Genomic DNA, 27,643 nt, shown 5'->3' with positions numbered 1-27,643 from the left:
AACTGTGTGAAAAAGCGGAAATAATGCTCAATTACACACAATACATTAAAAATACAATACAATAATTTGTTAATTCAAAGAAAGAAACCCAGAGATCCAAAGAGCGAGAGGGAGAGGGAGAGAAAGAAATAAACACTGGCAAAAAATAAAAGTAAAAGTGCAAACAAATAAATGTGAATGTGAGGAGTCGACAAGTGTCTCCACTGTGCTTCCATTGATAAGAGAAGACTCACCCACAATACCCACACACACTCACACACATACAACTATAGAACCAAAATGGAATTGAAACATTGTGAAGTGAAAGATAGATAGAATGAAAGAAATGGGGAGAAGAAAGAGAATGAATGCGCGATAATAATAATAATAATAACAGTAATAACAGTCCAGAGATAATCCAAAGAGTCGGGAATGGAAATACCAGATAGATTTGCCTACACTAACCCTAATGGCATGTAAACATAATCAATTCTTAGAAATATTGCCATAAAAATATTTAAAAATTCAAGAGCTAAGCTCGATTAGATGTCAAAACACTTTTCCGCAAACGATTTCCAATATTTCTCAGTCTAAAGTTAGTTAGAGCATTCAGTTAGTCGTGGCTAGTTATATGCAAATAATATGCACCCCTTTTAGTGAAACTTTTGCTCTTGCCTGGCGGGCCACGGGGATATGCTCACTTCCGGTCATGTCTTCCAGCTGAAGCTGGGCAAACACATATAAAACATACCCAGGCAGAGTCAACGACTTCCGTTTCGTGCGGCAAGAGAGACGAGGCTTTAAAAAACTCCAACTCAAAGCAAATTACTTAATTAAATGGACAATTAACACCCGAGCAAGTGAGGCAAAAAGCCAAAGGGAATCATGAATAATGTGGGCAAGAGTGAAAATATCTGTAAATTAATATGCGCACAAGATGCAAATTACTTTGCCTGGGCCAAAGACAAGACTGTGACTGTGACTGTGACTGTATGTGTGTCTACTTTGCTCGCTGAGCTCTGCATCCTCCAGCAGCAGCAGCCACAGCCGCAGCCAGCGGCAACATCAGCGTTAAATTAACATAAATTGAATTGCATTTGCATTTGCTGCACGTTGCCGCTTTTTGCGGTTTATGCGGTTTGCTCTCGCAAAACGTGAATGTTGCCGATGGGCACTTGTTGCAGCAGCAGCAACAACAACAATAACCACAGCAACAGCAGCAACTGCAAGTGCGTGTCAATTAGTGTTGATGAGGCATGCTTAAAGAGCATACAAATAGATTTTCTACAAGCACTTTGCCATCGTGTTTCAATTCCATTTTGTTTAACAAATGTTACAGCAACAGCAACATCATCGACAGCAGCAGCAACAGCAACAACAACAACAACAAAGTCATATCAAATGGAATTATAAAGTGTACACAAAACAAAATGCGAAGTGAATGAAATAACATCTACATACACACATACATATACACAAAAGGCAACTGAGAAGCAAAAAATAATAAAGAATATATAATTATAATTTGTGATAACAACATTAAAATGCCACAACAACAGCAACAGCAACTAAAGCAACAGCAAACCATAAATGGGGTATTAGTGATTTAGTGAAAATCAAATGTTATATGCATGTATGATATAAATAATCATACATGGGCTAATTAAGGCCCATCCCCATCCAAAAGTTTCAAATTCGTGTGCCAATTGAAAAGAGAAAAAGAAGAAACAAACACAGTTTAAAGTAAACAAGTGAACGAACGAAGTGCAGCTCATTGCCTTCATCTTCAGTTCAATCAAAAGCAAACCAGCATAAAACAAACAGAATGTATAAAATGTTTAGAAAACATTTTCGGCGAAAATCAACAGCAACAGCAACAGAAATGGAAACGACAACAACATCAACAACATCGAGATCATCGTCAACAACTGAAGGCAGCCTGAGAATGTCTTCAACGTGGCAAAGGCAAAAACAAAAGCCAAAGCCAAGGGAAACCCCAACTTTAGCTCTGCCATCGCTGATCAACGATTGTCGATCATTAAAGTCTGCCTGCAACTTAATTGCTTTAATTTTAATATTGTTAGTCCATAAGGTAAGACAACTTCAGTGAATTTTTCCATCTAAATTGGGGTTTAACATATGCAAAAAAAACAACAAAAAGAAACAAACGAAAAATCAATGCCCCAAAGCCAAAATATGCGGGTGCTTGATAATGATTCGTTAGCCAAAATATCAACTTGGATCAGTTGCCAATGCTGAGGGCAAGTACCCTCAATTTTTATAGAGCCCAAAAGTATTTTGGACACATTTGAAATGTATTTCAAATCAGGTCATAATCATCAATCTTTTGGCTATCTAAATATTTGCCAATTTGATGTGTGGGAAGAATCATTAGAGAATTAAACAAGAATTGCTAGAAGAACAAAAAACGTTTAAACAATAAGTTGATTAAAGTTAAACCAAAAGTAATTTGAAATAGCTTTAACTGAATTCGGCTGATTTATGATATCAGCAAATATTTTTATAAAATTTTATCTAAATGAAACTTTAGAAAGCCTTTTGCCATAAGAATTTTGATTTTATAAGCCTGGCTAAAACTTGCAATGATACTATGTAATGAAGATTCGTCTTAGAATCGTATAAACTTTCGACTTAAGCATAAACATTATGTTTCTTAATTAATTCAGTCAACTATTTAAGTTCTTTCAAAATTAATTTGTTAATACATGTAAATTATTTGAAATGTTTTTCTCTACAAAGTAATTGAATCTTAAGACATTGGCCCTAAAGATAATGCTTACTCTTAATCTTAAAACTTCCTGCATTGCTCTATATACATATGTATACATATATATAATTCTCTGGCGCATAAATTGATTTGATTGAGTAGAAAGAAAAGAGAGAGAATGAAAAAAAAAAAAAATAAGAAAATTAACTTTAATTGCTTGATTTATGCTTGATTTTCAGAGTTCAGGGCCAAACTAAGCGGACTTCCTATCGTGAAGTAAATCTTCCTTTTTGAAAGTGATCGCCCTCCTCCCGTTGTGACCACCGCATGCCTATAAATTTAACAAGCTATCGTTCAAAGCATCTTTTTTTTTTCTTCTACTGTTGTTTTCTTGGCCAGTTCCCACAACGGTAGTCGTAGATTTCGAGTTGAAATTCTCTTTGCCTGGTTTTTGGTTTTTTGTTTTCTGTTTTTTTGGGGCGTAGCCATCATAAAGTGTTACACAAAGTGCCTAAACATGTATTGAGATGCCATAGAAGATGCCTGTGAGGCAATTAAACAGGCAAACAGTCAAACAGGCAAAACCAGCAACGGTTCAAAAATACATAAAATTAATCGTGGCTGCAGTCCCCAAGACGGAGAAAACAGAGATATGAAAAGGCTTGTAGGGTAAGCAGAAGGGAGGCAGTAGGTAGAACATAAACACAACAACAATTTGATTAATACGCCAAGAAGCCAAAGTGCCAGGCAGAGCCACAGAGTCTCCCACCCCTCCATCCGATCAAGACCGCATCGAAGTCCAAGTCCAAGACCGACATTAGAATCTCAGTTAAAAGAGCCAGAGACTGGGGCAATCAAATTGATTACACACATTTATCTGCGGTTGGGAGTGCATTGATTTAGGGTAAGCGGAGGCGATAAAAGTCGCCGGCAGCAGTTTGACTTAAATGAGAAATGGCTGACTAAATGGTCAATGAGCTGCTGCAACTATTTAGTTGTTAATTAACAATTTGGACTTTTCCAAGGAAACGCGATCAAAGCGATCAACTGACAGTTTATTGTACGGCTTCCAAGTGAATTAACCTACTTTTTATTATGGTCGTCTCATTTGTGAGATCTTCTCTGACATGCGTAAAAAGGCTCAGGTCCGGGGCTCAAGCTCAGGCTCAGGCTCAGACCTCATAATGTCTGACATTTATTGATCATAAGCTGCGTATTAAACTGGCAACCGAAAAAACATATTCAATAAATGAAAAAATGAAAGGCATTGAAATGAGTTGCCAAAAGTGGGATCCAGCTCCCACGTTGTTGGCAAAAAGCAACAACAACAACAACGACAAAACAATTTTTTAATTTCAATATAACGTCTGATGTTGACTGCAGTTTTGTGTCTCATTATGGCAAAACATTATGCCGATAAATGAAAGCAACAACAAAAAATTTTTGTTTTAATTAAATTGAAGTTTCACATCAATTTTTATATTCATTCGGCTTCATTAAGAGATGACATGGGGGGGATGAGTTGTTATTGCTTTGATTCGGATATTCTTGGCGCCGCATTACTAATTTCTATTTGAACATTTCATGGAGTTTATCTAATCGAATTGATTACGTCAAAGTTTGCCTCGAATATTAACAGATGCAGGCAGGCAGCTGCACTTGCCATCGCGATGCCATCGGTCCAGGCCATGAATGAAATGTAAGAAATGTGATAAATAAATAGTAAGCAGGCAGACAAACCGGTTTCACGAATCAAGAATCCAATCATCCATTGGGGGCTATGTCGAAGACAAACACTGGGGCTGGGGCACTGACCAAACAAAAGGAAATCACAAGAAAACGAACTCACAAAAAGAAAATAAACCCAAAGAAAGGACAGCACAGAGAGACGGACAGCACGAAGAGACCAACTCAAGAGTCCCCCAAGAAGCAAGAAGTTGCATTGATTGATCTATGGCATGATCAACGATGCATGCAACTTCCAAGACAACTTCTATGTATATCTACCTACCTCTTTCATTCTCTCAGTCTCTTAGTTTTCTTTTTTAGAAATTGTGGCACAGGTGCAGAGCCTCTTTGCCGTTAGCCTGACATCCTGTGGATCTCTCTCAAGGCTAAATTGCAATTTATTTCTAATAAACTTATCAACGCTGCCAAGAGCTACCAAAAGCCGACGACACTTGACCATAAATTTTGTAAAATATGAAACCATTAAAGTTGGCGTTAAAGTCAACCAGTTAAAAGTTTTCATTAGCATATATATTCCGCCCCTCCCCGTCTCCCCCCAGATCACTCCACCCAGTTCAACCAGTAGGAGAACATTAAAATACAAAGTTGATAGCCCAGTCCCAGGCTTACATAGAATGTAAGGAAGATAGTGAAAGGGGGGGGGAAAGAAATGGAAAACTTATGAGCAGCGATTACCCAAAGAATAGTTAAATTTTATGTACAATTTCTCAGGCAGCAAGTTGCAACCGGGCGATCTAATGTATTTGGAATTTAATGGCAAATGTTGCCATTCAGCGATTCCTAGCGATTTCCAGCGACTACGAACAAAAGGCATTCTAAATTATACGAAAAGCTGTTGGATATCTCTCGTTTGATTAAGTGAACCGAACAATGTTCAATCTTGGCCTTCTAACTATACAGTTATAGGCGCTTTGTGTGAAAATACATACATATTTATATTTCTCATTATTTTCATGTTTCATTTGTCGGTAGATTTATCGATAACTAAAATACCCCACCCCCCCAGCACCGCCTCCTCCTCCATCCAGTCCATCTAAACGCTTACCATCAAAAAAACTATTTCTTTTTGATTTTCTTTTCTTCGTGTTTTTAATTAAAACCTCTGCCATAGCCCAATCAGAGCGCCCTAGGTGGCTTATTAGCTTTTACAACGAGCGCTCGAGCGAACGAACTCCAGAGCGTTGAGCATATTATTTGATAGGACAACCGACCAACAGTTGGACAAGGAGGTGGGTGGGGTGAGCGGCAAGGGCCTGTTGTTTGGGGTATTCGTTATGGACCATGATTGATTTGAACGATTTGGAATTTGTTTACATGCTGATGATGTTGATTTTCGATTTTCTGACTTTTGTTAAGTTTTTCACCTTTTTCCAATTTCTTGTTTTCTTTCAGATATCCGCAACTGGTAACTTTGAGTTGGAAATATTAGAAATCTCAAATACCAACAATCATCTACTAAGCGGCTATTGCTGTGGCGTACCAACAGAATTAAGGGCCACCAAAACGACAGGTAAGTCTACCTTAGTAATCAATTTCATTAGCAACGTACATTCTCATTTAGTCAAGACTTAAATTAAACTCAGAATATCATTAATGGGTCTGTTAGTTATAAGATTTTGTCTTTAGTTTCTGGACACAGTAAGAAATGTATTAAAATAACTATGTTTATATTGATGTTTCCTATAGTATATCTCTTTCCTAGAGATTTGGGTCGTTAGATGGTCTCTGATGACTGATTTTTTAAAGCCTACACTCAAAAGAAGATCAAATATCTCAACTATTTATATAATATATAAGACTCTCTCTTCGAATGCTTGTCTTTAGCTAATGTATTGGTCCGATTAGACTAGATCCGACTAGATTTAGTGGGATATGTTTCTTTTCACGTTTTTCTAACATCTGCCCAGAATTATTATATTGATTTTCCAAAGAGATTTACAAAAATATCAACTAATAAATGTAGATTCTTATATAAAATTATCGTAGAAGAAGCTTACAATAAATATATCCATTTATAATGAATCAGACTTTAAATGTTTCCGCATTAAGATAAATTGTCATTGGTTCTTCCAGAAATCATTTTGCGTATTTCAATAAGGGATTAGTTATACTTATTCCAGCTCATATAGAGAGAAAAATTACTCAATGATTTTGGTATACTTGAATTATTTGGGGCATAGGAATTTATTCAAATAAAATTTCATTCTCTTATCGCTGTCAACTAAATAAAAGTCAAGGCCTCATCCTAAATATATTTTATCAGCACATTTGTATTTCCCCATACACACACACACACACACACACACACACACACACACATGAATTTCTGTTTAAAAATTATGCAACTCTTAATCATTATTATGGTCTCTCCCTTCTCTGTTTTGTTTTAGGCTGCTCACCATGCACAACAGCGTTTCGATTGTGCCTGAAGGAGTATCAGACCACCGAACAGGGTGCCAGCATATCAACAGGCTGCTCATTTGGCAACTCGACCACAAAAATTCTAGGTGGTTCCAGTTTTGTACTTAGTGATCCGGGTGTGGGCGCCATTGTGTTGCCCTTCACGTTTCGCTGGACGGTAAGTTGGCGTGAGAGTTGAGACACATTCCGTCTTTCTCTCTCTCTCTATATATCTCTGTCTCCTCTCTCATCTGCAACCGCACACTTTTGGCACGAGTTCTCTTGATATGAGGGGCGGAGGGAAATATCGTTCCGCCTGGCTGCAAGAATTTCTTTGCATTTGATAAGACTCTCGCTCGTGCTGTGTTTGTTTTTTTTTTTTTGTTTTTCGTTTAATGATAAGACTTCTTCTAGTTGCCTATTTCCGGCAGTGTTCAAATGCTTGATGTATTAAAATTTTGGGTTGATTATTAGATTCATTTTTGGTTGAATCATCTTCGTTTTGGAAAATAAATCACAGAACTGAGCCGCCCTTTTTATCGCGGAAGAGGGGACGTAGGGTATAAGCCAAAGAAGATGTTCGGGCAGTAGCCGAAAAAAAGCAATTAAAATTTATGTTTTCTGTTCCCTTTTTGTTGTTGTTGCTCTTGTTGTTGGTATTTTGAACTGCTCTTAAGCGGCTTTCGGTTAATTAAGTGACCATAATGCGGGCTTATGACTGCGAAACACATTCATGGCACAGAATACAAAACATCGACTTTGGGCCACGTTAAAATGTAACCTGACTGGGCGTAGCTGCCAGTCTTAAATTAAATTCAGTAAAAATTTTTTTTTTTTTGTTTAGTTTTATACAACTATTTCGGGTTCTGCATTTGGTAATGTACAAAACTAACTTGGTTAACAATTACACGCCTTCCCCCAAGTCGCCAGTTCCAGCCACAGCCCAACTAATGGCAACTTGGCTAAAAAAAAGAATAAAAAATATAAAAATAAACGTCGACATCGACGTCGGCATGCGCATGCGCCGTCGTTTACATTAAGCCAAGTCAGAGACAGAGTCAGAGGCAGAGTCAGACTTGGACTTGGTCTTGCTCTTGGGTTTTTGGTTTTCGGTTTGGTGTTGTGTTCTTTTTTTTCCATTTTTTTGGCCTGGGTCTCTGGGCTCTGGGTTCTGAGTCAGTGTAGACGCGGCGCAGTGTGTCGGTGTCGTGGCCTGAAGTGCGGACAACCTGTTCCGTGGGAACATTACCTTGTCGCGCTTGTCGCTTCGCCCGATGGCGATGGCGATATGTTACGCTTCGCTTTGGTTTCGCTTTTAATCTTTTTGCTGGCAAACAGCCTGCAGCTCACATATGTGTGTGTGTGTGAAACGAAACCTGGCAAATGTTTGCCCTGGACGTAGACACAGTCAGTGATGAAGCTGAAGCTGGAACTGGCGTTGGCAAATTCTGCATACACATATTTGCAGACAGACTCAAGAAGCCTTTCACAAAATCACGAAATCTTCGACAAAAAATAAATCGAAAATAAAAACTTTATTGAGCTGCCGATATACAAATACTTCATACCCAAACGTACATACCATATGCCTGGCTGCTGCTGATGGTTGATGGCTGATGCGCAGCAATTGTCCCACTTTTTATTGAATGACTTCTTTTTTTTTTATTTTTATTATCGTTTTTCGTCTGTCTGATATTTCTTTTCCTCTGTTGATTGAGTGAATGGCATGTTAAAGAAAAACTTATAAACATGACTTATGGAAATACTTGAGCAGCAAGTTGAAGCAGCAGCAACTACATCATAACATCCCATCATCATCATGAACATCATCAAGGCTTCAATGTAAGTGTCAAATACATAGGCACTCCATAAATACTATGTTTTTTTTTTTTTTTTTGGGGCCCTCATCCGAATTTCACTTGACAATAATTTTCAATTGTTTTTTAACCATTTTTTCTTCTTCTTCGTTATTTAAAGTACGCGTGCTCAACCATTGAAAACTACTCAAGAGGAATTTGTTTTGTTGCCTCTTGTTCCACTTTCAATTATATATAAATATATTTTTCTTTTACTATTATTTCTGGCCAGGTGCTCTTCTCTTTTGGCCAAGTTAAATGGTTCCAATGCCATTGATAAAACATAATGCTCAATGAAAGTGGCCAGGAGGAGGAGTTCTTGACAATTGTGTTAACATTTTAGTGGCCAATTGAATGCTCAAGAATTGTCTAAATAATTGCTACTTGAATTTTAGTTAAATGACTGACAGACAGATCACAGATAAATATGTCTGATCAAAAGACCAGATTTCTTTTGGTAAATTAAGCTAATGCGTGTTTTAGAGATTGTAGATTAAAAGTTAAATGTCGATTTTTCTGACATCTGCTTGACAAATTTTCCCATTTGATAATTATAATTAATGACTAATAAGTCCTTTGCAAAATGTTGTTATCTAAAGTATATTTAAATTGAAAATATTGAGACCTGTTTTCATTGTCGATTAGTCTATCTCGAGAAAGATTATCATAGAAATTGATAAAGACATTCCACGTGTCATATTTCAATATCATGGAACTTGGAAACTTGTAAAATTGTGTTGAAATTTTCTAAAAATATTTCAATCTGCTTAAGAGACTGTTATGAGTTTTACAATTTGGCTGATATAAGTTAAGATTGGCTTAACATAGTTAATTCGATAGTTAATTCTTCTGACTCAAAGATCGAGAACAGATGACCATATGGATAGGTCTCCATTTTAAAGCCGATCCAAATGGCGCGTGTCTGTGTCCGGTGGGTAATCTAATACCAAAATTCTAACGCCATTTTCAATTGAAAAACTTCCGCTGGCTCGCTTTTGCCATGTGCCAGTAAACAAATAAGATTTTTAAATGTTGACCGGAACAGAATCCCAAAATGACCATGATGATGATGATAGTTATTATTCAATGGAAGGGAATTTAAATTGAAATTTGAGCTGAGACTCGATGGGTGGAGGGAGATACGGGCAATATGGATAGATTTGCAAACTATGTCAAGTTGTTGTCATCAACTGTCTGGTCTTTGGACTGATTTAGTGTCGCGTCGCCTGGCATAGCCAGAGAGGGACAGGGCAATTACATGGGAATAAAATCGTCTCCAGCTCTCTCCATAGTTGTAATGCCGGAACGCTAAATGAGCGTTTCCTGGCATCCAGCGGCGTCGTCGTTTAATTGCTTTTTGCTGAACAAGAAATCTTCTGAGGCTACTCAATTTTTATAGTCGAATGCAAAAAGTAAAAAAAAAACAAACGAAATACAAGCAGAAATAAAAGAGAATTTGTTTTTTAGTTGGGTCTGGGACATGGCACCCACTGTCTTGGACTTGATCTGTGTTTAGAAAGTCGTTGAGCTTTGTTTTACTTTTTTGGTTTGGTTTGGTTTGCTTTGGTTTTGCGTGAAATTAAAGTGTTTGCTTGCGTTGTCTTCATTTGCATTGTACCGACTTGAGATTAAACTGTCCATTAGCGTCACACACACACACACATACACACAGAAGAAAAGACTTGGAAAAGGAGGCCTGCAACTGAAATTGGCTATACCAACTCCTTGTCTCTCTTCTCTCCAACTCCAACTTCATTTCCAGCTTCTTCCTTGCATTGTAATTTCATCGCCAACTCAACTCAACTCAAGTCTTTCTTCTCTTTTTGCCATGTTCAATTACAGAAGTCGTTTACGCTGATATTGCAGGCGTTGGATATGTACAACACATCGTATTCAGGTAAGTGCGGTGGCAATTGCAGACATGCCTTGTTGTTGCTTGCCTTAATTAGCTTAGGATTTTTACTTGAATTGTTGCCAACAATGTCTAAACTGTTTGTGTCTGTGCTCTCTCTCTCTCTCGTTCTCCCCCACGTAACAATTACCATGGAACGCCAACATTGATGCCACCATCGTTGTTGCATTGTTAGCAGATGCGGAAAGGTTAATTGAAGAAACATCATACTCGGGCGTGATCCTACCGTCACCGGAATGGAAAACTCTGGATCACATTGGACGCAATGCACGGATCACCTACCGCGTCCGGGTGCAATGCGGCAATTACTATTACAACACGACCTGCACGACCTTCTGCCGGCCACGGGACGATCAGTTCGGTCACTATGCCTGCGGTTCGGAGGGTCAGAAGCTTTGCCTAAATGGCTGGGAGGGTGACAACTGTGAAAAGGCCATTTGCAAGCCGGGCTGTGATCCGTCCCATGGTAAATGTGATCGACCTGGTGAATGCGAGTAAGTCAAGTTTTTATTTAACTTTTTGTCATTATGAACATAGCTTTTTTTGCTCTCCCCCCTTTCCCCTTTTAACGAGGTGATTATGACACTTTTTGCGTTTAATGGCGTTTGCCCCGAAGCCGGGGTCCATGGCAGACAGTTATAATGGTCATTGGACTGTTTTTTCTGTGTGATTGGCACTACTGAAATGGGTTCTATACTTGAGAGATGCGCTAGTAAATTAGCGGATGTGTGAAATAGTTTCCAGAGTTTCTCTCACACACATGCAAATCGAGGCTAAAACTTGGCTGGTAACAGGAATTTTCGAAAACAGCGATTAAATGAGTCTCTGTCTCTCTCTCTAACTCTCTCTCACACTCTCGAAGGAAATCAGATTACATTCCGCATTCCTTATTAAATTGTTCGCACTTTGCTGCCAGAGAGATAGCATACAAATGGCCTTTCCAATGGCTATAGAGTTGTAACCCAACTAGGAGTCTATAATCAGCCATCAGGAGCTATCGATTGTGTAGTTCCCAGTACCATAGTTCGATACTCGTTGAATCGAATGCTCTTAACCTAATCAAACGCCCGCACGATGGCCAATGCCAAAGCGCTGCCTGCCACCATCATCATCATCAACATCATCATCATCATCTTGGCCACTTCTTTTCGACTCTGTAGCACAGGGGGCCCCCAATGGAGGCAATGGAACGGTCATGCCGACAGTCTGCAACATAGAACGAACAACCACAAGTTGCAGGCAGCACGAAAAAACGTTTGTTGTTCTTGTTGCAGTTGTTGCCGTTGTTAATGTTTCAGCGTAACACAGAATACGTGAGCCAGCGGCCATGATTGCCTTTTTTCTCCTTTGGCTGCACTGCATCATGATGCGCCCGTCACTCAAGCAACCGGGCTAACCGCTCCCTCCTTCGGTTCCCTGGCTCTTGGTTTCTTTTTTTTTTTCTTTGCTAGCATTGGTCCTGATTCTAAATAGCAATAATTAGTGTGGCCTAGAAACCATCAAACAGAGAAATACAACAGCAACAACAGCAACAAATCTAGTCGAAATGCTGCGAACAGATTTCCGCTCTGCCAACAATTATAAAGCCCGAAGAAAAATTACTTTTGCTGTTTGCACGTTGCTGACTAGGATGGCTGGCCCATTTGGCAGAGACTTCAGAGCCTGGCAATAGATTCGCTTACAGATAACAACAGGCTGCTGTTTTTAATGAAATCATAAATTATAGACATCGAACAACGGCCATCGTCCAACTCAAGTCTCAAGTCCATGTCTACATAGTTCTCTGGCCTGGCCTATCGCATGGCAACGTCATGCCAGATGCCTGGTCTTGTAGAGTTAGCACCTTGGCAGCGATAACTCCGATGGCCGGGCAATTTAACTTTGATCCCCTGCACTTTGGCGTGTTGTGGCGATAAAATCGCCGGCGCAGCAGCAGCAGCAGCAACAGCCACAGGAACAGCAACAGCAACAATACCAATAGCAACAGCAATTGCTGGCAGTAAGGAAAGGTTTTATTTCGGTATTTTTTCCTTTTGCATTTAGATGCATCAAGGCCAAAGTTCAAAGTGACCCAATTCGGTGGTTAGATTTCTGTTAGACACAACTTCATTCCCAGCGCAAATTGAAATGTCTCAAAATAATCAAATTTAGTCTGGAAAATAAATCTTCAACTAAATGTAAGGATAGATCGTGAGCCATAAAGATTGGCAATAAAACAATTGATCTTATTTGCCTGCCTGAACTTGGTTATGCTTCTAACTAAATTTAGTGAGATTTTAGATCATCCCAAAATCATCATCGTTTCCATTTTAAAAGCCTTCAACATGCAATATTACGAAATCACTCATACGACACGTTGTTTCATTTGTTAATCTACATGGATTCCATTTAGAGTTTCTGTAACTCTCACCTAAACTGTATCTATCTTTAATCTATCAAATTTACAGATACCAAATCAGTCAATAAGCTCTCACTTTGATTTCCTTTGGTTCCAAGTCGAAAAAATTGTGATGCCAGAGTCATTGCTGCACTTTTTGTAATCAATGATGCATAAATTTACAACTTTTTTATTGCTTTTTTCACACACTTTCAGATGTCGACACGGCTGGCGAGGACCATTGTGTGATGAGTGCATGGTCTATCCTGGATGCAAGCATGGTTCCTGTAATGGCACTCCATGGAAATGCGCCTGCGACACCAATTGGGGTGGCATATTGTGCGATCAAGGTAAGTGACCCCCAAGTGGTCGAGGCAATTACCTTGCTAGGCCAGCTGGCTGTGGCATCATCGATAATCATCGAAAGTCGTGGCATATTTCATAGTTTCGTTTCGGTCTCGCATTTTCTTTTCGTTTTCCTTTTTTTGGTCAGATTTAAATTACTGCGGCACACATGAACCCTGCCAGCATGGCGGCACCTGCGAGAACACTGCACCGGATAAATATCGCTGCACATGCGCCGAGGGTCTATCGGGCGAACAGTGCGAGATTGTGGAGCATCCGTGTGCGACACAGCCCTGCCTCAATGGCGGCACATGTACTCTCAAGGTAAGCCCTCAATTTATAGACATTTTCGCAGTGCCATAAAATAATTTAATATGCTGCCGCCTCCCGATTTTGCCATGCTCCCGCTGCAACCTCAATTTCAATCTTCATTCCATTTCCATTTCACAGCAGCAAATGAATGCAACGAGACTAGCGCTAACATATCGTTCCATGCGTGGCATGAGCTCCGCCATGGGCAAGCCAATAAGCCGACGCAATTCAATACGCAGTCTGGCCAATCTACGCCAGGAGTCTGCATCTACCTTGTCTTCCTCGTCGTCGTCGTTGTTGTCGTCATCGTCATCGTCCCAGTCTCTGAATGGCTCCCAGCTGACGCCTTTGGCCGCTGAGTTTACTTGCGGCTGTGCAGCCGGCTGGACGGGACCGACATGCGAAATAAGTGAGTTTTGATTTAATTTTTGTTCTTTTGCAGCACGCGATTAGCCACAGCTACAGCAACAGCAACAACCACAGCCTGGACTCGTCTGTCTTGGCCAGTTTACTTTAGTTGGCCGTTCATGCAATTGAGCACACACGCATTTGACTGTAGCGAAATGAAATGAAATCAAATGAAATGAAATGAAACGTATCACGCACAGGCGGTGGTTTAGTTGTTGTTGTTGTTGCTGTTGCTATTGCTGTCGTGTTTTGATTGTTGCCACGGTGGTCCGTCGAATTTGATTTTGCATTCCAATTGGAGCACGACCAATATATTCACAAGAAACAATTCGCTTAGCCAATACATCAGACCTAATTAAGGGTATTCATACTTAGATCAGTCATTTCCCATATTCACGATGGGAAAGGTTTAAATTTGTTTCGTAAACGTTAATGCGAAAATACACACACACACACGCACAACGTCCAGTTGAGATTTGAGAGTGTAGATAAGTTCGGCTGGTCTGCAGGTATACCAGAAACGAACCACACATCATTTTGTTGCATCAGTTCAATGACTTAAACCACCTGCTCGTCCACTTGTCCACTCACAAAAGCCTCAACAACAAAATCAACACATTTGCACTTCAGCTTGGGATGGCACTTAACCAATCTGTTTTAACTTTTTTCCCCTCCCTACTCCCGTTCCACAGATATCGACGAATGCGCCGGCGGTCCCTGCGAACATGGTGGCACTTGTGTCGATCTAATCGGTGGCTTTCGCTGCGAATGCCCGCCCGAGTGGCGCGGCGATGTCTGCCAGGTGGACGTGAACGAATGTGAGGCACCACACGGCCATGGCTCATCTTTGCCGGCGAATACACTGCTGACCACAACGGCCAGTGCCATCATTGTGAGTAATTTGAGCAGTTCGGCTGCATTGCTGGCGGCGCTTACCTCGGCGGTGGCTGCCTCTGCTTCGGCATCGAATGCTGCCACCACCATTGGACCCTGTATCAATGCGCGGGAATGCCTCAATCTGCCGGGATCGTTCTCATGCGTTTGCCTTGAGGGCTGGGGTGGACCCACGTGTGCTGAGAATCTTGATGATTGCATTGGCCAGTGCAAGAATGGGGCCAGCTGCATCGATCTGGTCAACGACTATCGTTGTGCCTGTGCTCCTGGCTACACTGGACGCGAATGTGAAACGGATATAGATGAGTGTGCCACTTCGCCGTGCCGCAATGGTGGTGAATGTGTCGATATGGTGGGTAAATTCAATTGCATTTGCCCGCTTGGCTATTCGGGCTCACTGTGCGAGGAGGCCAAAGATCATTGTACACCCTCACCGTGTCTGCAAGGACGATGTTTGAACACACCCGGCAGCTATTATTGCCACTGTCCACCAGATCGTGCTGGCAAGCATTGTGAGCAATTGCGTCCACTTTGCTCTCAGCCGCCCTGCAATGGTGAGTAGTCTAGATAATTTCTTAGAGGGGGATTCCAAATGGCTAACATTTTGTATAATCTTTCGACGAAACAGAGGGCTGCTTTGCTAATGTCAGCTCCAGTTCCAGTACTGCGGCAACTAAAACAAAAGTAGCAACAACAACAACAACCACAACGATGACAACAACAATGAGTACAGCGAATGCTCTGCCCTGCAGCGGTCATGGCAGCTGCGAAATGAGCGATGTGGGTACCTTCTGCAAATGTCATGTGGGCCACACGGGGACCTTTTGCGAACACAGTGAGTAGTCTTAATCTAAGCAAGCGCGAATAAGAGACACACAGCAAAAGCCAACTCATTAACTTTCCGCAGATCTCAACGAATGCTCACCGAATCCTTGTCGAAATGGTGGAATTTGCCTTGACGGTGACGGCGACTTTACATGCGAATGCATGTCGGGATGGACAGGTGAGTCGGAGTCTTTAAGTCGTCGTATGAAGACGAAGTGAACGTCAAAGCGTTGCAACAAGTGCAGACCAAGCCACAAAGAGAAAAGAAGAAAAACAAAGCAATTAGCCGAAGTCTGAATGCACTAAAATAAAACAAAAATGTCCAATGAAGACAGAGGGATACATCATAGACAAAGTCTAGTGAATTTGCTTAATACCCTTGCAAGTGCTAAAAATTTCTTAGTTTTTTCATTTCGGTTTTAATAACTTGCCACCGAGACGAAGGTCGCGTGGTGATAGAGTATAAAAACCTGCTATAAGCCGACTGGCTGACTTTGCGCATTATTAACGCTTTTGGGGTCTCTAAATGGGCGCAAAGAGGAGAGTCCGGGCAATGAGTTAAGAGCGCCATTGACTGAGGCGGTCGCATTTATTTGAACATTGAAAGTTGGCAGTCATTACGGCAACGATTTGGCTGAAGCGAAACGGCAATAGAGAGAGAGAGAGAGAGAGAGAGAGAGACTGAGAGAAATATGTGCGCGTTAGTCGCAGTTTGCCACATGTGGCAAACCCAAAAAAAACTAACAATGATTTATGTTTGTTTTTAATTTGCGATTTGCATATTTCACGCGTTTCGCTTTTTTGTCACAGTTACACCAAATAGCCAATAAAACTAGATTCAGATAAGGTTTTAGATTTATTTATATCTAACTGCGTTCACATCGATCTATGTCAGCGTTCGCATTCGCAGGCGCACTTTTACTTTTTCGATTAGTTCAGCCAGTTCGTTGTCTAAGTCTTTTGTTTTGTTTTCGATTTTTCTTCGATTTTTAGGCAAACGATGCTCGGAGCGGGCGACTGGCTGCTATGCTGGTCAATGCCAGAATGGAGGAACTTGCATGCCCGGAGCACCGGACAAGGCATTGCAGCCGTATTGCCGTTGTGCTCGCGGCTGGACGGGCCCATTCTGTGCCGAGGCCATTGATCAATGCCGTGGTCAACCGTGCAACAATGGTGGAACCTGTGAATCTGGAGCCGGATGGTTTCGTTGCGTATGTGCTCAAGGCTTCTCCGGTCCCGATTGCCTCATCAATGTGAATGAATGCTCGCCCCAACCTTGTCAGGGAGGTGCCACCTGCATAGACGGCATTGGCGGCTACAGTTGCATCTGTCCTCCTGGACGACATGGACTACGCTGTGAGATTTGTAAGTAACCAACGAAGGACTACCTTAAAAATCAGTAAGTAATTCTTCTCTCTCTCTCTCCCTCTGTAGTGCTATCCGATCCCAAGTCGGCTTGTCTGAATGCCAGCAACACAATCTCTCCGTATACTGCTCTCAATCAGAGCCAAAACTGGCTGGACATGGCCCTATCCGGTCATAGCGAGGAAGATGAATATTGCAATTCGTGCGTCTGTGAGAATGGCACTTCGCGTTGCACGAATCTCTGGTGCGGTCTAACCAATTGTTTCAAATTGGATCCTTTGTCCAAGTCATCAAATCTTTCCGGCGTTTGCCGGCAACATGAAGTGTGTGTGCCGGCTCTAAGTGAGACGTGTCTGTCACCACCTTGTCAGGTGCGAGGTGATTGTCGCTCTTTGGAACCATCGAGACGTGTAGCTCCTCCTCGGCTGCCCGCCAAGGCTAGCTGTTGGCCCAATCAAGCTCTTGTTAATGAAAACTGTGCCAGACTTACTATTCTATTGGATCTCGAACGAGTGGGCACAGGAGCCTCAGTGGAGGGTCTTTGTTCACTTGTAAGGGTTTTGCTAGCAGCACGTTTGGTCAAGCAGCCAATGAACAATTCTGGCCAGGAGCAGGGATTATTAATGGTGCTGTGTGATCTGAAGACGGCTACCAATGACACCATCGAATTGACAGTGGTAAGATGGCTTATATTTTCCCTAGTATTGTATTTACTTATCTTTCTTTCTCTGTCCAGTCTTCTAGCAAATTGAACGATCCTCAATTGCCGGCCGCGGTGCTTTTGTTGGGTGAACTGCTCAGTTCGCGGCAACTGAATGGCATTCAACGACGCAAGGAGCTGGAACTGAAACATGCTAAGCTAGCGGCGCTTACATCGATTTTGGAGGTGAAACTGGAGACGGCTCGCGTTGCCGATGGATCTGGGCACAGTCTTTTGATTGGAGTCCTCTGTGGCATTTTCATTGTACTCGTCGGCTTCTCCATATTCATCAGCTTGTATTGGAAACAAAGGATGGCCTATCGCAGTAGTTCTGGCATGAATTTGACCCCTCCCTTAGATGCCTTGCGGCATGAGGAGGAGAAATCCAATAACTTGCAGAACGAAGAAAATCTCCGTCGATATACAAATCCACTCAAGGGGAGCACCAGTTCCCTGCGGGCCACCACCGGCATGGAATTAAGCCTAAATCCCGCCCCAGAACTTGCAGCCTCAGCGGCCAGCAGCTCTGCCCTGCATCGCTCCCAGCCGCTTTTTCCGCCGTGCGATTTCGAGCGCGAACTTGACTCCGGCTCAGGCCTAAAACAGGCCCACAAGCGTAGCTCTCAGATTTTACTGCACAAAACTCAAAATTCGGATATGAAGAAGAATACGGTTGGCTCGCTGGACAGTCCCAGAAAGGACTTTGGCAAACGATCGATCAACTGCAAATCGATGCCGCCGCCTGCCTGTGATGATAATGGCGACATACTAACCACTGTGGTGGTCTAGGTCCTAGGCATCCAACCGTGATCTCAGGTCCCTGCTCGAAAAGTTCCATTTTGCCAACAGCACGGGCGAGATTTATTCCAAGTGCATTAGTAGCGTAATTTAGTATTTACTAAAAGTTAAGGCATTTAGCTTAAGCTTAAGGCAAGGCATTGGCCTTGGCCATTTAGATTAGTCTCAATACTCTGTTCTCTTCGCTAAGCAAACATCCTACAAAGTGTGATATTTAGTGTAACCCAGATGCGCATTTAAATCCATTCGTTTGCTCATCCAATGCGTAATTCTTCTTGGCAAGAAAGTACAAGCTGTACATAGTTCTCAACTAGTTTAGGAGGGGGTAGGGGGAGAAAAGCGCGCTCTCAATTTGTAGGAATAGATATTTCTAGACACTAAGCTAAACTGTATATATTGTATATTGGGAGGGAGTTAAGTAACAGTTACCGTTATTGTATTTTGTCTGTAGTAGAACTTATCAAACAAAAAGAACAAAAACAAAAAAGCATAAAACATTTTAAAAACTGTAGGCTAGACTTAAAAAGTTGTTTGCACTATACATATATAAAGCAATAATTACAATTAATAACTCGTAGATATACATATATAAATAGATATACCCACATTTAGTGAGATGTAACAAATTAACATATATAGTAATATTTATTTATTATTTTTACAAAACAAAAATGTTTCATCTAGCAGCAAAATAAAGTTAGTGAAAAGATATACAATAAATTGCTAAAGGACTTTATTTTAAATTTAATTAAAATTTTTGTGGCTAAATAGAAAAATTTAACAAAAATCAAAAAGTAAATTTCAGATTGAATCAAAAGTGAAATTAGTTGAGGATCCTGACTATAGAAATTATCCTGTAAAGTGATTGCCACTTGAGTTGAGCTAAAGTTTTTCAAAAACCAGATTTCTAAAAATGTTATTTCCAAAAGATTCACAAAAACAAAAAAACTTCTAAGGGCCAGGATTGAAAGGATCGGATTTCCAAATTCCAACTGGTCTCTTATGATTGGCGTATACTTAATATAAAGATTAGAACCAGTTTTCTCCATTTAAAAATCAGCCATAATTCATTTTATAATGCCTAAAACTGTGTTTCCTTCTTAGTCTATTCTCTTAGAAAGTTTGCCATTAAGTCTAAATGACAAAAACTAATTCATCTTGTGACTAGTGACTAATTTACCCATTTGTGAAAGAATTTGCTATTCAAAGAAGAGTGACTAATGGTAAGACTATTACGAAAAGGTTAGCATCAGTTTGATTTCCTTGAATTGAGGTTGATTTATGTAGCAAACTTCAATGGGGTATGAATGTTTGTAGGTTTTTGGTATCGCATCGTCATTATTTCCTGTCGTTTGACAATTTTGTCCTGCGGCTTAAAGCGAAACATGTTTTCGATCTGAAATATGCGCTAATTGAATGTGAAAAACAAAAGCCAAATGCAAGTTGGCCAGAAACGAGACAACGAATCAAGGCAAGAAACAGATCACAAAAAGGAAAGAAAGCAAAAATCGTTTCAAGAGCAATGCATTTGGCGATGTTTGGTTTCTAATTAAAATACCAAAAAATGAACGAAAAAAAAAAAGCAAAAAACAAAGCGAATTGAACACAAAACTAAGCTCAGCGGATCATCAAGGCAAGACCTATCGATGGAGGAGGTGTGGAGCTGTGGAGCAGGGCCCAAGTTGCGTAAATTTCGTCAGAGAGCGTTGTGTGTATCCTGGACGGACCAAGAAAACAAAACGAAATGGCCGCGTTTGTGTGTTGTGTTTAATGAAGCAGAAAATGCCAGGAATTTTCGCTTGATTGTATGCCTCTCTACCTCCCTCTCTCTCTCTCTTTGTGTGACTCTGTCCATCTCTCATCCACCTTCTTTTTTAGCTTCTCCTGGTTTAAAGTGTTTTATTTAGTTATTGAACTGTGAGCTGCCGGCTACCCTCAACTGACTTGGCCAACACGATGGAAGGAAGCCCATGCCGCCCAGCGAAATTTTAGCGGCATTTTTGGCGCTTTTTTTGTTTTTGTTGCTTTTTTAATTAACGCGCGCTACGTTTTCCACTTTTCGAAGGGCATCAGGAGAATACGGAAAGACAAAGAGAGAGAGAGAGGAAGAGACAGAACACTTGATGGGCATATAACTCATTGGAATTATGGATGGATATGGATGGAAGACAACAACAAAAAGAGAACAAGAATGAAAAGAGAAACCAAGAGGCAACAAGCAACAACAACAACAACAACATTCTGACCGGATCGAGTAAGAACAGAACGAACATAAACTTTATCCGTCTATAATCTAAATATGTTTCGCTGTTGTCGTGGCTGTTGCAACAATTTGCTGCAAATTGAAAGCCAATTACGTTGTTTGCAGCATGCCAAGGCAATGCCGATGTGACGACGATGGCCAGACCTGGGCCAGGCCAAAAAAAAAAAAAAAAATAAACCCACAACCAGGCAAAAGCAAAGCCAACACCGGGGCACAGACCAGCAACACACACTAACCGCTCTCGTCTTGCAGACGACATAAATATCAAATACAGGTCCATAAATTTGAAACCAATTAGCCAACTTAAATTGATAATAGTTGCAGCAGCGGCAGCAGCAGCAGCTAGTATTTGCCTACTTGGAGGCTCACAGGAAGCTGAAAGCGCTCCCTCAACGATCGCTAATGGGACCAAGCCATTTGATGACATACGTCGCTCGTGTTGAGTGGGGCAATTTTCCACCCCCCTCGCCTAGACCCGACAATTGTTGTCCATATACGCGTATATCCAGAGTGGGACAACAAAACTATGTAGCCCAGAGCCTCGTCTCATGTCGCCTGTCGTGCCTGTCGTGTCGTTCTAATCACAATTGCAGCAGCGCCTGCTGCGGCTGCCTTCGCCTGTTTTTTGTTTCTTTTTTTATGGCGCTTTTATGCAAAACAACTTAATTTCGAGCCTCTCTCGATCCGTTTTTGCTGCGGATTCACAATGCCAATGCGGCGCATAAAATATGCACTCACCGGAGCAACGTTGCAACGGGAGCTGAAAGGAAGCTGTGCTTCTCTCCTTTAAACGGTGTGGGGAAACGTTGCTAACAAATGTTTTTGGCCATTTCGGCCTCTGTGTGTCTCCCTCTCTCTCTCTCTGTCTCTGGGTGAAGCTGTTATAGAAAATTATCTGAAACTGATTTGATATATATTCAAATGGGCGATGTGCGACACATGTTACATGCAACATTTCGTTGCAATTTGGTTGCACGCAGCGCCAACATTTGCTACTAGGCTACTCGCCACTTGCAAATGCAGTTGCTCCTGCTACTATTTGCTATTTGTATGAAATGCCGTGGATAAGATCGCTTACAGTAAACGTTTTTAGTTGTGTGTTTTAATTAAAATATTTCCCATTTTCCTGCTTCATCCAAATGGCATACACAAAGCTTGCGAGGAACGAGGATCAAGATCCAGGCAATCAACTGACATTTATACATAAGCCAGAAAAGAAAAAACAACATTATAAGCTAATTTAAGTGGCAAAATTGATTGGCAGACGATTTGGTTTAATAGACCTGGGAAAAAACAAGTAAGCCGCATAAATTGGCTATCATTTGCAAGATAAGAAAGTAAACGAATGAAAGTTATGTAAAAGTTTCAAATTTCTTTCAATTAGACAAAACTCTGAACCTTATTAAACCTTTTAAGTATGGTCAGTGGAGTTTTTTCCTTAAACTTTATATTATTATTAAGCCTCATGTAAGTAATAATGCTTACAATATATTATTCAAAACTTCGATTACTCTGAGTGCCTAGCACCTCCAGAATAGTTGTGAGTAACAAAACTTTGTTTACCTAGACAGAATGATGTTTAAATATAAATCAAGAGATTACCTAAGCCATCGCATTTGCCAATTTTGCCTCAAGCTCGACCCCATTGAGACTTATTTCAAAAATTGGAAAATTAAACTTGAAACTAAACCATAAAACAATCCATTTCTATCCATTTGCCAACTTTATAAATGTCAGAGGCGACATTAATGTGGCACATTTATCTAATTAGACAAGCGTTTTAAGCTTCTACCACTCGCCTTGCCTCAGTTTGCGTCTTCTCTTAGTCGCAGTCTTCTGTCTCACGCTAAATAAATTAATCAGCTAATTGATGAGCATAAATTACGTTTATGCAAATGAGTTGGCAGCAATCGGCGATCACCGAACATTTTATTGATGGCCAAACTAAATTAAATTGGGCAAATGGGCAGAGGGTAGGCACCTAAACCTCAGGCCACCCATTGGGATATAAAATCTTTAAAAGCTTTTGGCCAGAAATGGAAAGAGGCTACAACTAAATTAATAATAATAATAACTCAACTGAGCAAACATTTGACTGTCTTGCGGGCATTTCGCCATTAGCTAATGCTTACGGGAGGCTGCATTTGACCTGATCTTTTGAGGAAGCGCATTAGGTCGTGGCAGAACTTTTGACTTTTTTAGGTTTTCTTTTTTAATTGAAAACCGTTGAAAATGAGAATTGGACTTTCAACATGGCAGCTGAGTAAATTAGCCAACAGACCGTTTCTATTTCTATACCCTGTAATGGACATATGAAGAAGGAGATTATTTTGCCAATCGACTCGGTATAGTCTTTGCTTTGTCTTCTTAATGGCCAGACTTTATGTTGACCAACTAACGCAAAGAATTGCATTGGTTAAATACAAAACCTTCAAAATTGTCTTAAAAACTCTTTATGAACTTGTGTTCTTTGCTTTCTCAGTTACTTTTTGGGTAATTTTTTGGTCTACCCTACGATTTGTCTTTAAAGAATTTTGTTGTTGTTTTTGCTTTTGACTTTTTGTGAGAGTGCATTTCAGGGCATTTGAAAATTTATGGCAGGCCAGGCGGTGTCGAAAATAGCGCCAGGCCAGTGCAAGGAGACGACGATACGTGGCTGAAAAAGCTGATAGCTTTTTTTTTCTTTCTTTGCAAGTCAAAGTTACTTTCTAATAATGTAGCGAAGACAACAACAATCCCGGTGAGATGGAGATGGCGAGAAGATGTGGATGTGGAGATGAGGATGCATTGCACACGAAAGTCATAAGCGCAGCCAAGGCAATTAAGTTCCAGCGACAAGTTGCGCTGCTGGAAGCCAGGAAACTTTTACGGTTGACGCTTGATGGTTGGCGGTTAGTGGTTGGTGTTTGTGGTTGTGGTTGTAGAGGGAGGGGGAGGTAGTTGTTACATGTTTATGGCTTGAAACGGATTGCACGTAATGGGATTTGCGCTGAGCGACAGCGATAGCCAGCAACTGCTTCGACTCCAGTGCCTCAATAAAGCCGATCGCATTACCAATTAGGCGTGCACACTCGACTAAACTCGAAACCAATCCTCTTCCTACTCCTACTTCAACTTCACCTCCTTCCTTTATCTGCTTCTTCTACGGCGTCTGCGACGGCTGCTGCTGCTTGGCTGGCAAGTGGAAATTGAATTAGTTGTCGCTGCATATGCGTGACTTGAGGCTGGAGTTGGGTTAGACCCACTCTGGGTGTCTCTCGTACGTACGTGTGTGTGTTTGTGTATGAAAACATTTTTTTACACTGCCACATTCCTGTGCCGCGCGCATAAATCAGCCGGTGCCCGCCTGTCAATCTGCAACTGCACCATTGATAGCATCGTCATTTGGCAAGTGCGCCCCAAACAGCTGGCTCTGGGGTGTGCTGGTTGCCATCTCTCTGGGTATTTTGTGTGCCAATGCGAATTATGGCAATAGATGGAGAATCCTGTTTTTTCATCTTTCTAGGCTATGGGAAATGCTAAACTGGTTGCAAGATGGCAATATGCTAGAAAATTTGTCATAGGAGAGTGAAATTTATGCAACAACATCCAAATGGCAGTCAAATGTCCTCACTTAGATCACAACTACGCTTCAAATTAAACACAATGTCTTATCATACATACATACATACATATGTATGTTTTATTTGCCACAAGAATAAATCAAACGGTAAAAAATTTTGAGGGAAATGCAACACTATTGTTTTTAGCTTTGAAGTTAGGAAATATCACTTTAAAAGTTGTTAAGTATTTGTTAAGTATTTATTTTTGTTACCTGAATGAATTAATATTTTTTAATAATAACACAAATAACACAAATTTTAAAAAGACACAGTGATGAAAAAGGAAGGTATGGATTTTCCCGCCGATTTCTTTAATATCGATGATAGGCTATCGATTTCTCCATGCTATTTACCAGTGTTGGGTAACTTTTACGTGTTCACCATAGAGGCGGGAGAACTATCGATTTTGTTATCGATATACAAATGACGATAAAAATCGAAAAATATATCGATGTTTTGTACATCTCTAGTTATAGACTGACCAGAGCGAAGCGCATTCAGAAGTCCGGCCGCCCCGCGCAAAGTTGTTGTGTAAAATTATTTTAGTCTTTTTTCGGTTTGAGTAAGTGAGTGAGTCTTTAAAATTTGTGTCGTGTTCTTTATAAATCGTTATTGTGACAAAATGCCAACAGCGAAAACCGCAAAGTGCTTTTAAGTCGAAGTGAGTAAGGTGTCTGATTGGACGCCCCCTCTAAATATTATCTACATATATACGTCCATGACTTTTTTTCTGTTTTGGATAAAACAGCTGTTTGGTGTGTTTTATTTTTGTTTACAACTCCCAACGATAAAAACAATTGATCTTTTCTTTAGAAATGTTTAAGTTAAAACAATTAGCCATCCATTTGTATCGGCAATATGAGCTCATCACGTGCATCAACATGCTGGAGCCGTGGGAACGAAAGCTAATCAGTGAGTAATAAGAATTATATATGATTAAAATTTAAATGTCCACAGCCAACCGTGTAATTAGTCATTTATCTAAAAACCGCCCATGTAATTATACGATTTATGTAATTTGACATTGTTTGCCATTTCGCAGATGGATTCTTCTTGTTAATACTGGCGCTGATAATCTTCTCCAGCTTTGTTTACCTGCCCGCTTACATGCAGACACTGATTCAGTTTATCATGCCGGCAAGCTGGATTAGTGGGTCAATGAGCAATGCCCAAGTGGCACAAAAACACTAGACAACCTGCTTTTGTACTGTACCAACTGTATGAGACTTACGACGACATACTCGTGATTTGGAAGACATTTATAATCTATTGATAACACTTTTGTGATTTACTTTTATTGTTTTGAACACTGTAAATACTTTATTGCGCCAAACCATATTTGCTTTATCCATTTAAAGATGGTCCTTCTGTACCTGCGTATTAGATAGAAAGTCTCAACCAGTCGCAATACGGAATAGTTGAAGAACAAACCCACCAAGCCGCCCACAGAGACTGCAAATCAAAACTTTGAGAAAGATGTCCGACAATGTAAAAGCGATGCTTACTCAAAAGATCTAAAACGGTCTTGGTCACACGGCGAACATAGCGCTGTGTGGGTAGCTCCACTAGGGCAACATGTATGGTGGAGTCATCATTTTCAGCATCATGATCGCTTTGCAGAGTTTAACATTGTTAGTCGTAGATAACATAAGTTTCTGTTGTACTTACTCATCCTCTGAATTGTAAATTATGTTGTATTCTGGCTCCTCGCACGAACTCATGCAATCGCATGACTTTCGTTCTGCCATTAGTTTCTCATTGGTTTGTGTCAGACACACCAAACCCTGATAATCACACACGGGCAGTGTATTAGTTCCTGGCACAGCCATGAAATGGCTGGTGCAATTACAATGAAGCAGCTGCAGAGCAACCGTGCACTCCACCACACAACCGGAATAGCTATAGAACTCATAGATGCCTGTACGTCCCGGCACATGCTCGTGGCTGTAGCGACATCGTCGCTGCTCCATGCTAAGATCCTGGACACTGTCATGATTGTATACTTCGATGACATTCAAAATGAGCTCCTTGTAATGACCCAACAGCACAGTCTCCCGAACCATGCCCTCGGAGAATTGAAATGGCAAATCAATGGGTGCATGCACATAAAGTTGAATATCCGCAAGGGCATGAAACTCCAAATGTCCGGCTCCTGTTATGCGATTGTTCATGTACTGCACCTGCGATACTTTACGGGCCTGATGCGAGTTGAAGGAGTAACACACACCGTACTCTGTGGGAATGGGCAGAAACTGTTCACAGCAGTCGAAGAACTCATTGAGGTAGCTGCATTTAATGATTAGCTCATGACACTTGCTGCGAAACTATAAAATGGAATCAATTAGAAGGACATTTTCGTATCTTAATAAGCTTCACTCACCACATCCAGCAGCAGCGTAAAGTTATTCGGACAGGTATTTTTGATGCAATTCTCGCAACTACTACAAATGCCACGAAAGAAGACAATTTCACTGATAATATCATCAATATACATTTTATGTTCGACACCGAACTGGATATCGCTTAAGTCCCAGATCTTTTCGGCATTGTAGATCTCGCAAACAGTTATGGCCGGAAATGTTGAATTCCAATTAAGACTAAACCATGATGTTAAATTAAATGCCATTTGGGGAGTCTCTTACTAATATACATACTAAATGGTGTCCAAATTAAAGGAAACCGATGAAGAGAAAGAGTCCTCAATCAGCGACTTGGAGACGGTTAGAAAAAATGGCAAAGTCTTATAAGATGTTATCGAGTAAAGAATCCTAAAACGAGAAAATATACCTAGTATATCCAATCCTTAAAAATTGGCCCAATTTCCAGCTCACCCTCTTAAAACCAAGGGAAAATATCGACGCCAGTTTACCATGTTGAACCGTTAGCAAGCAAAGCTAAATGACTTCTGACTTTTTTGGGCCAAAAGCTTTTTTCCTAGCAGCCAGGAACACAATAGAAGCCAGTTTAGTGTGAGATAACCATCTAACTTGTGCATTGTTAAGCCATTAATGGTAACAGAAAACCCTTTTCTATATAATTCCCGAATTTAGTTCAATGCTAGGGTCACAAATAGTTAGACCAAATACGAGTGTGCCTAGGGCAAAGTAAACATAAATTATATTCGTTCACT

At 40.7% G+C, this 27,643-nt stretch overlaps 4 protein-coding genes across 5 annotated transcripts in view; 2 read left to right on the top strand and 2 right to left on the bottom strand.

The window, feature by feature from the left end:
* The window catches only part of Pdhb (Pyruvate dehydrogenase E1 beta subunit), a 63,444-nt gene extending 38,611 nt beyond the window's left edge, over positions 1–24,833 (bottom strand). Inside the window, exon 1 of the mRNA XM_068301124.1 lies at positions 24,726–24,833. The gene's annotated coding sequence lies outside the window, so the exon portion shown is untranslated. The remainder of the gene's footprint in view (positions 1–24,725) is intronic.
* Positions 1,539–18,834, top strand: Ser (Serrate). Its single transcript, XM_068300244.1, has 14 exons — positions 1,539–2,071; positions 5,849–5,966; positions 6,847–7,034; positions 10,555–10,609; positions 10,803–11,118; positions 13,218–13,351; positions 13,495–13,670; positions 13,800–14,067; positions 14,759–15,514; positions 15,589–15,795; positions 15,868–15,963; positions 16,779–17,150; positions 17,220–17,827; positions 17,887–18,834. The coding sequence occupies exons 1-14, from the start codon at positions 1,805–1,807 to the stop codon at positions 18,637–18,639; spliced, it is 4,314 nt and encodes a 1,437-aa protein (XP_068156345.1). The 5' UTR covers positions 1,539–1,804; the 3' UTR covers positions 18,640–18,834.
* Positions 24,834–25,010: 177 nt separating the features above from the next.
* On the top strand, positions 25,011–25,846 carry LOC137584927 (serine palmitoyltransferase small subunit B). Of its 2 annotated transcripts, none has more exons than XM_068300529.1 (3): positions 25,011–25,174; positions 25,327–25,425; positions 25,556–25,846. In XM_068300529.1, the coding sequence occupies exons 2-3, from the start codon at positions 25,329–25,331 to the stop codon at positions 25,702–25,704; spliced, it is 246 nt and encodes an 81-aa protein (XP_068156630.1). In that variant the 5' UTR covers positions 25,011–25,174; positions 25,327–25,328; the 3' UTR covers positions 25,705–25,846. The 2 variants fall into 2 exon arrangements, with proteins under 2 accessions (XP_068156630.1, XP_068156629.1); XM_068300528.1 differs by lacking the exon at positions 25,011–25,174 and adding an exon at positions 25,232–25,268.
* Positions 25,640–27,385, bottom strand: ppk31 (pickpocket 31). Its single transcript, XM_068299007.1, has 6 exons — positions 27,345–27,385; positions 27,168–27,281; positions 26,894–27,110; positions 26,182–26,837; positions 26,019–26,125; positions 25,640–25,965 (listed from the first exon to the last, which is right to left on the bottom strand). The coding sequence occupies exons 1-6, from the start codon at positions 27,383–27,385 to the stop codon at positions 25,808–25,810; spliced, it is 1,293 nt and encodes a 430-aa protein (XP_068155108.1). The 3' UTR covers positions 25,640–25,807.
* Positions 27,386–27,643: the final 258 nt, after the last annotated feature.

Source organism: Drosophila tropicalis, unplaced genomic scaffold, assembly GCF_018151085.1.
Source record: "Drosophila tropicalis isolate 14030-0801.00 unplaced genomic scaffold, ASM1815108v1 contig_878, whole genome shotgun sequence".
NCBI classification, from domain to species: Eukaryota; Metazoa; Arthropoda; class Insecta; order Diptera; family Drosophilidae; genus Drosophila; species Drosophila tropicalis.
Note: the sequence above shows the minus strand (reverse complement) of the source record. Positions and strands in the feature narration are given on the sequence as shown.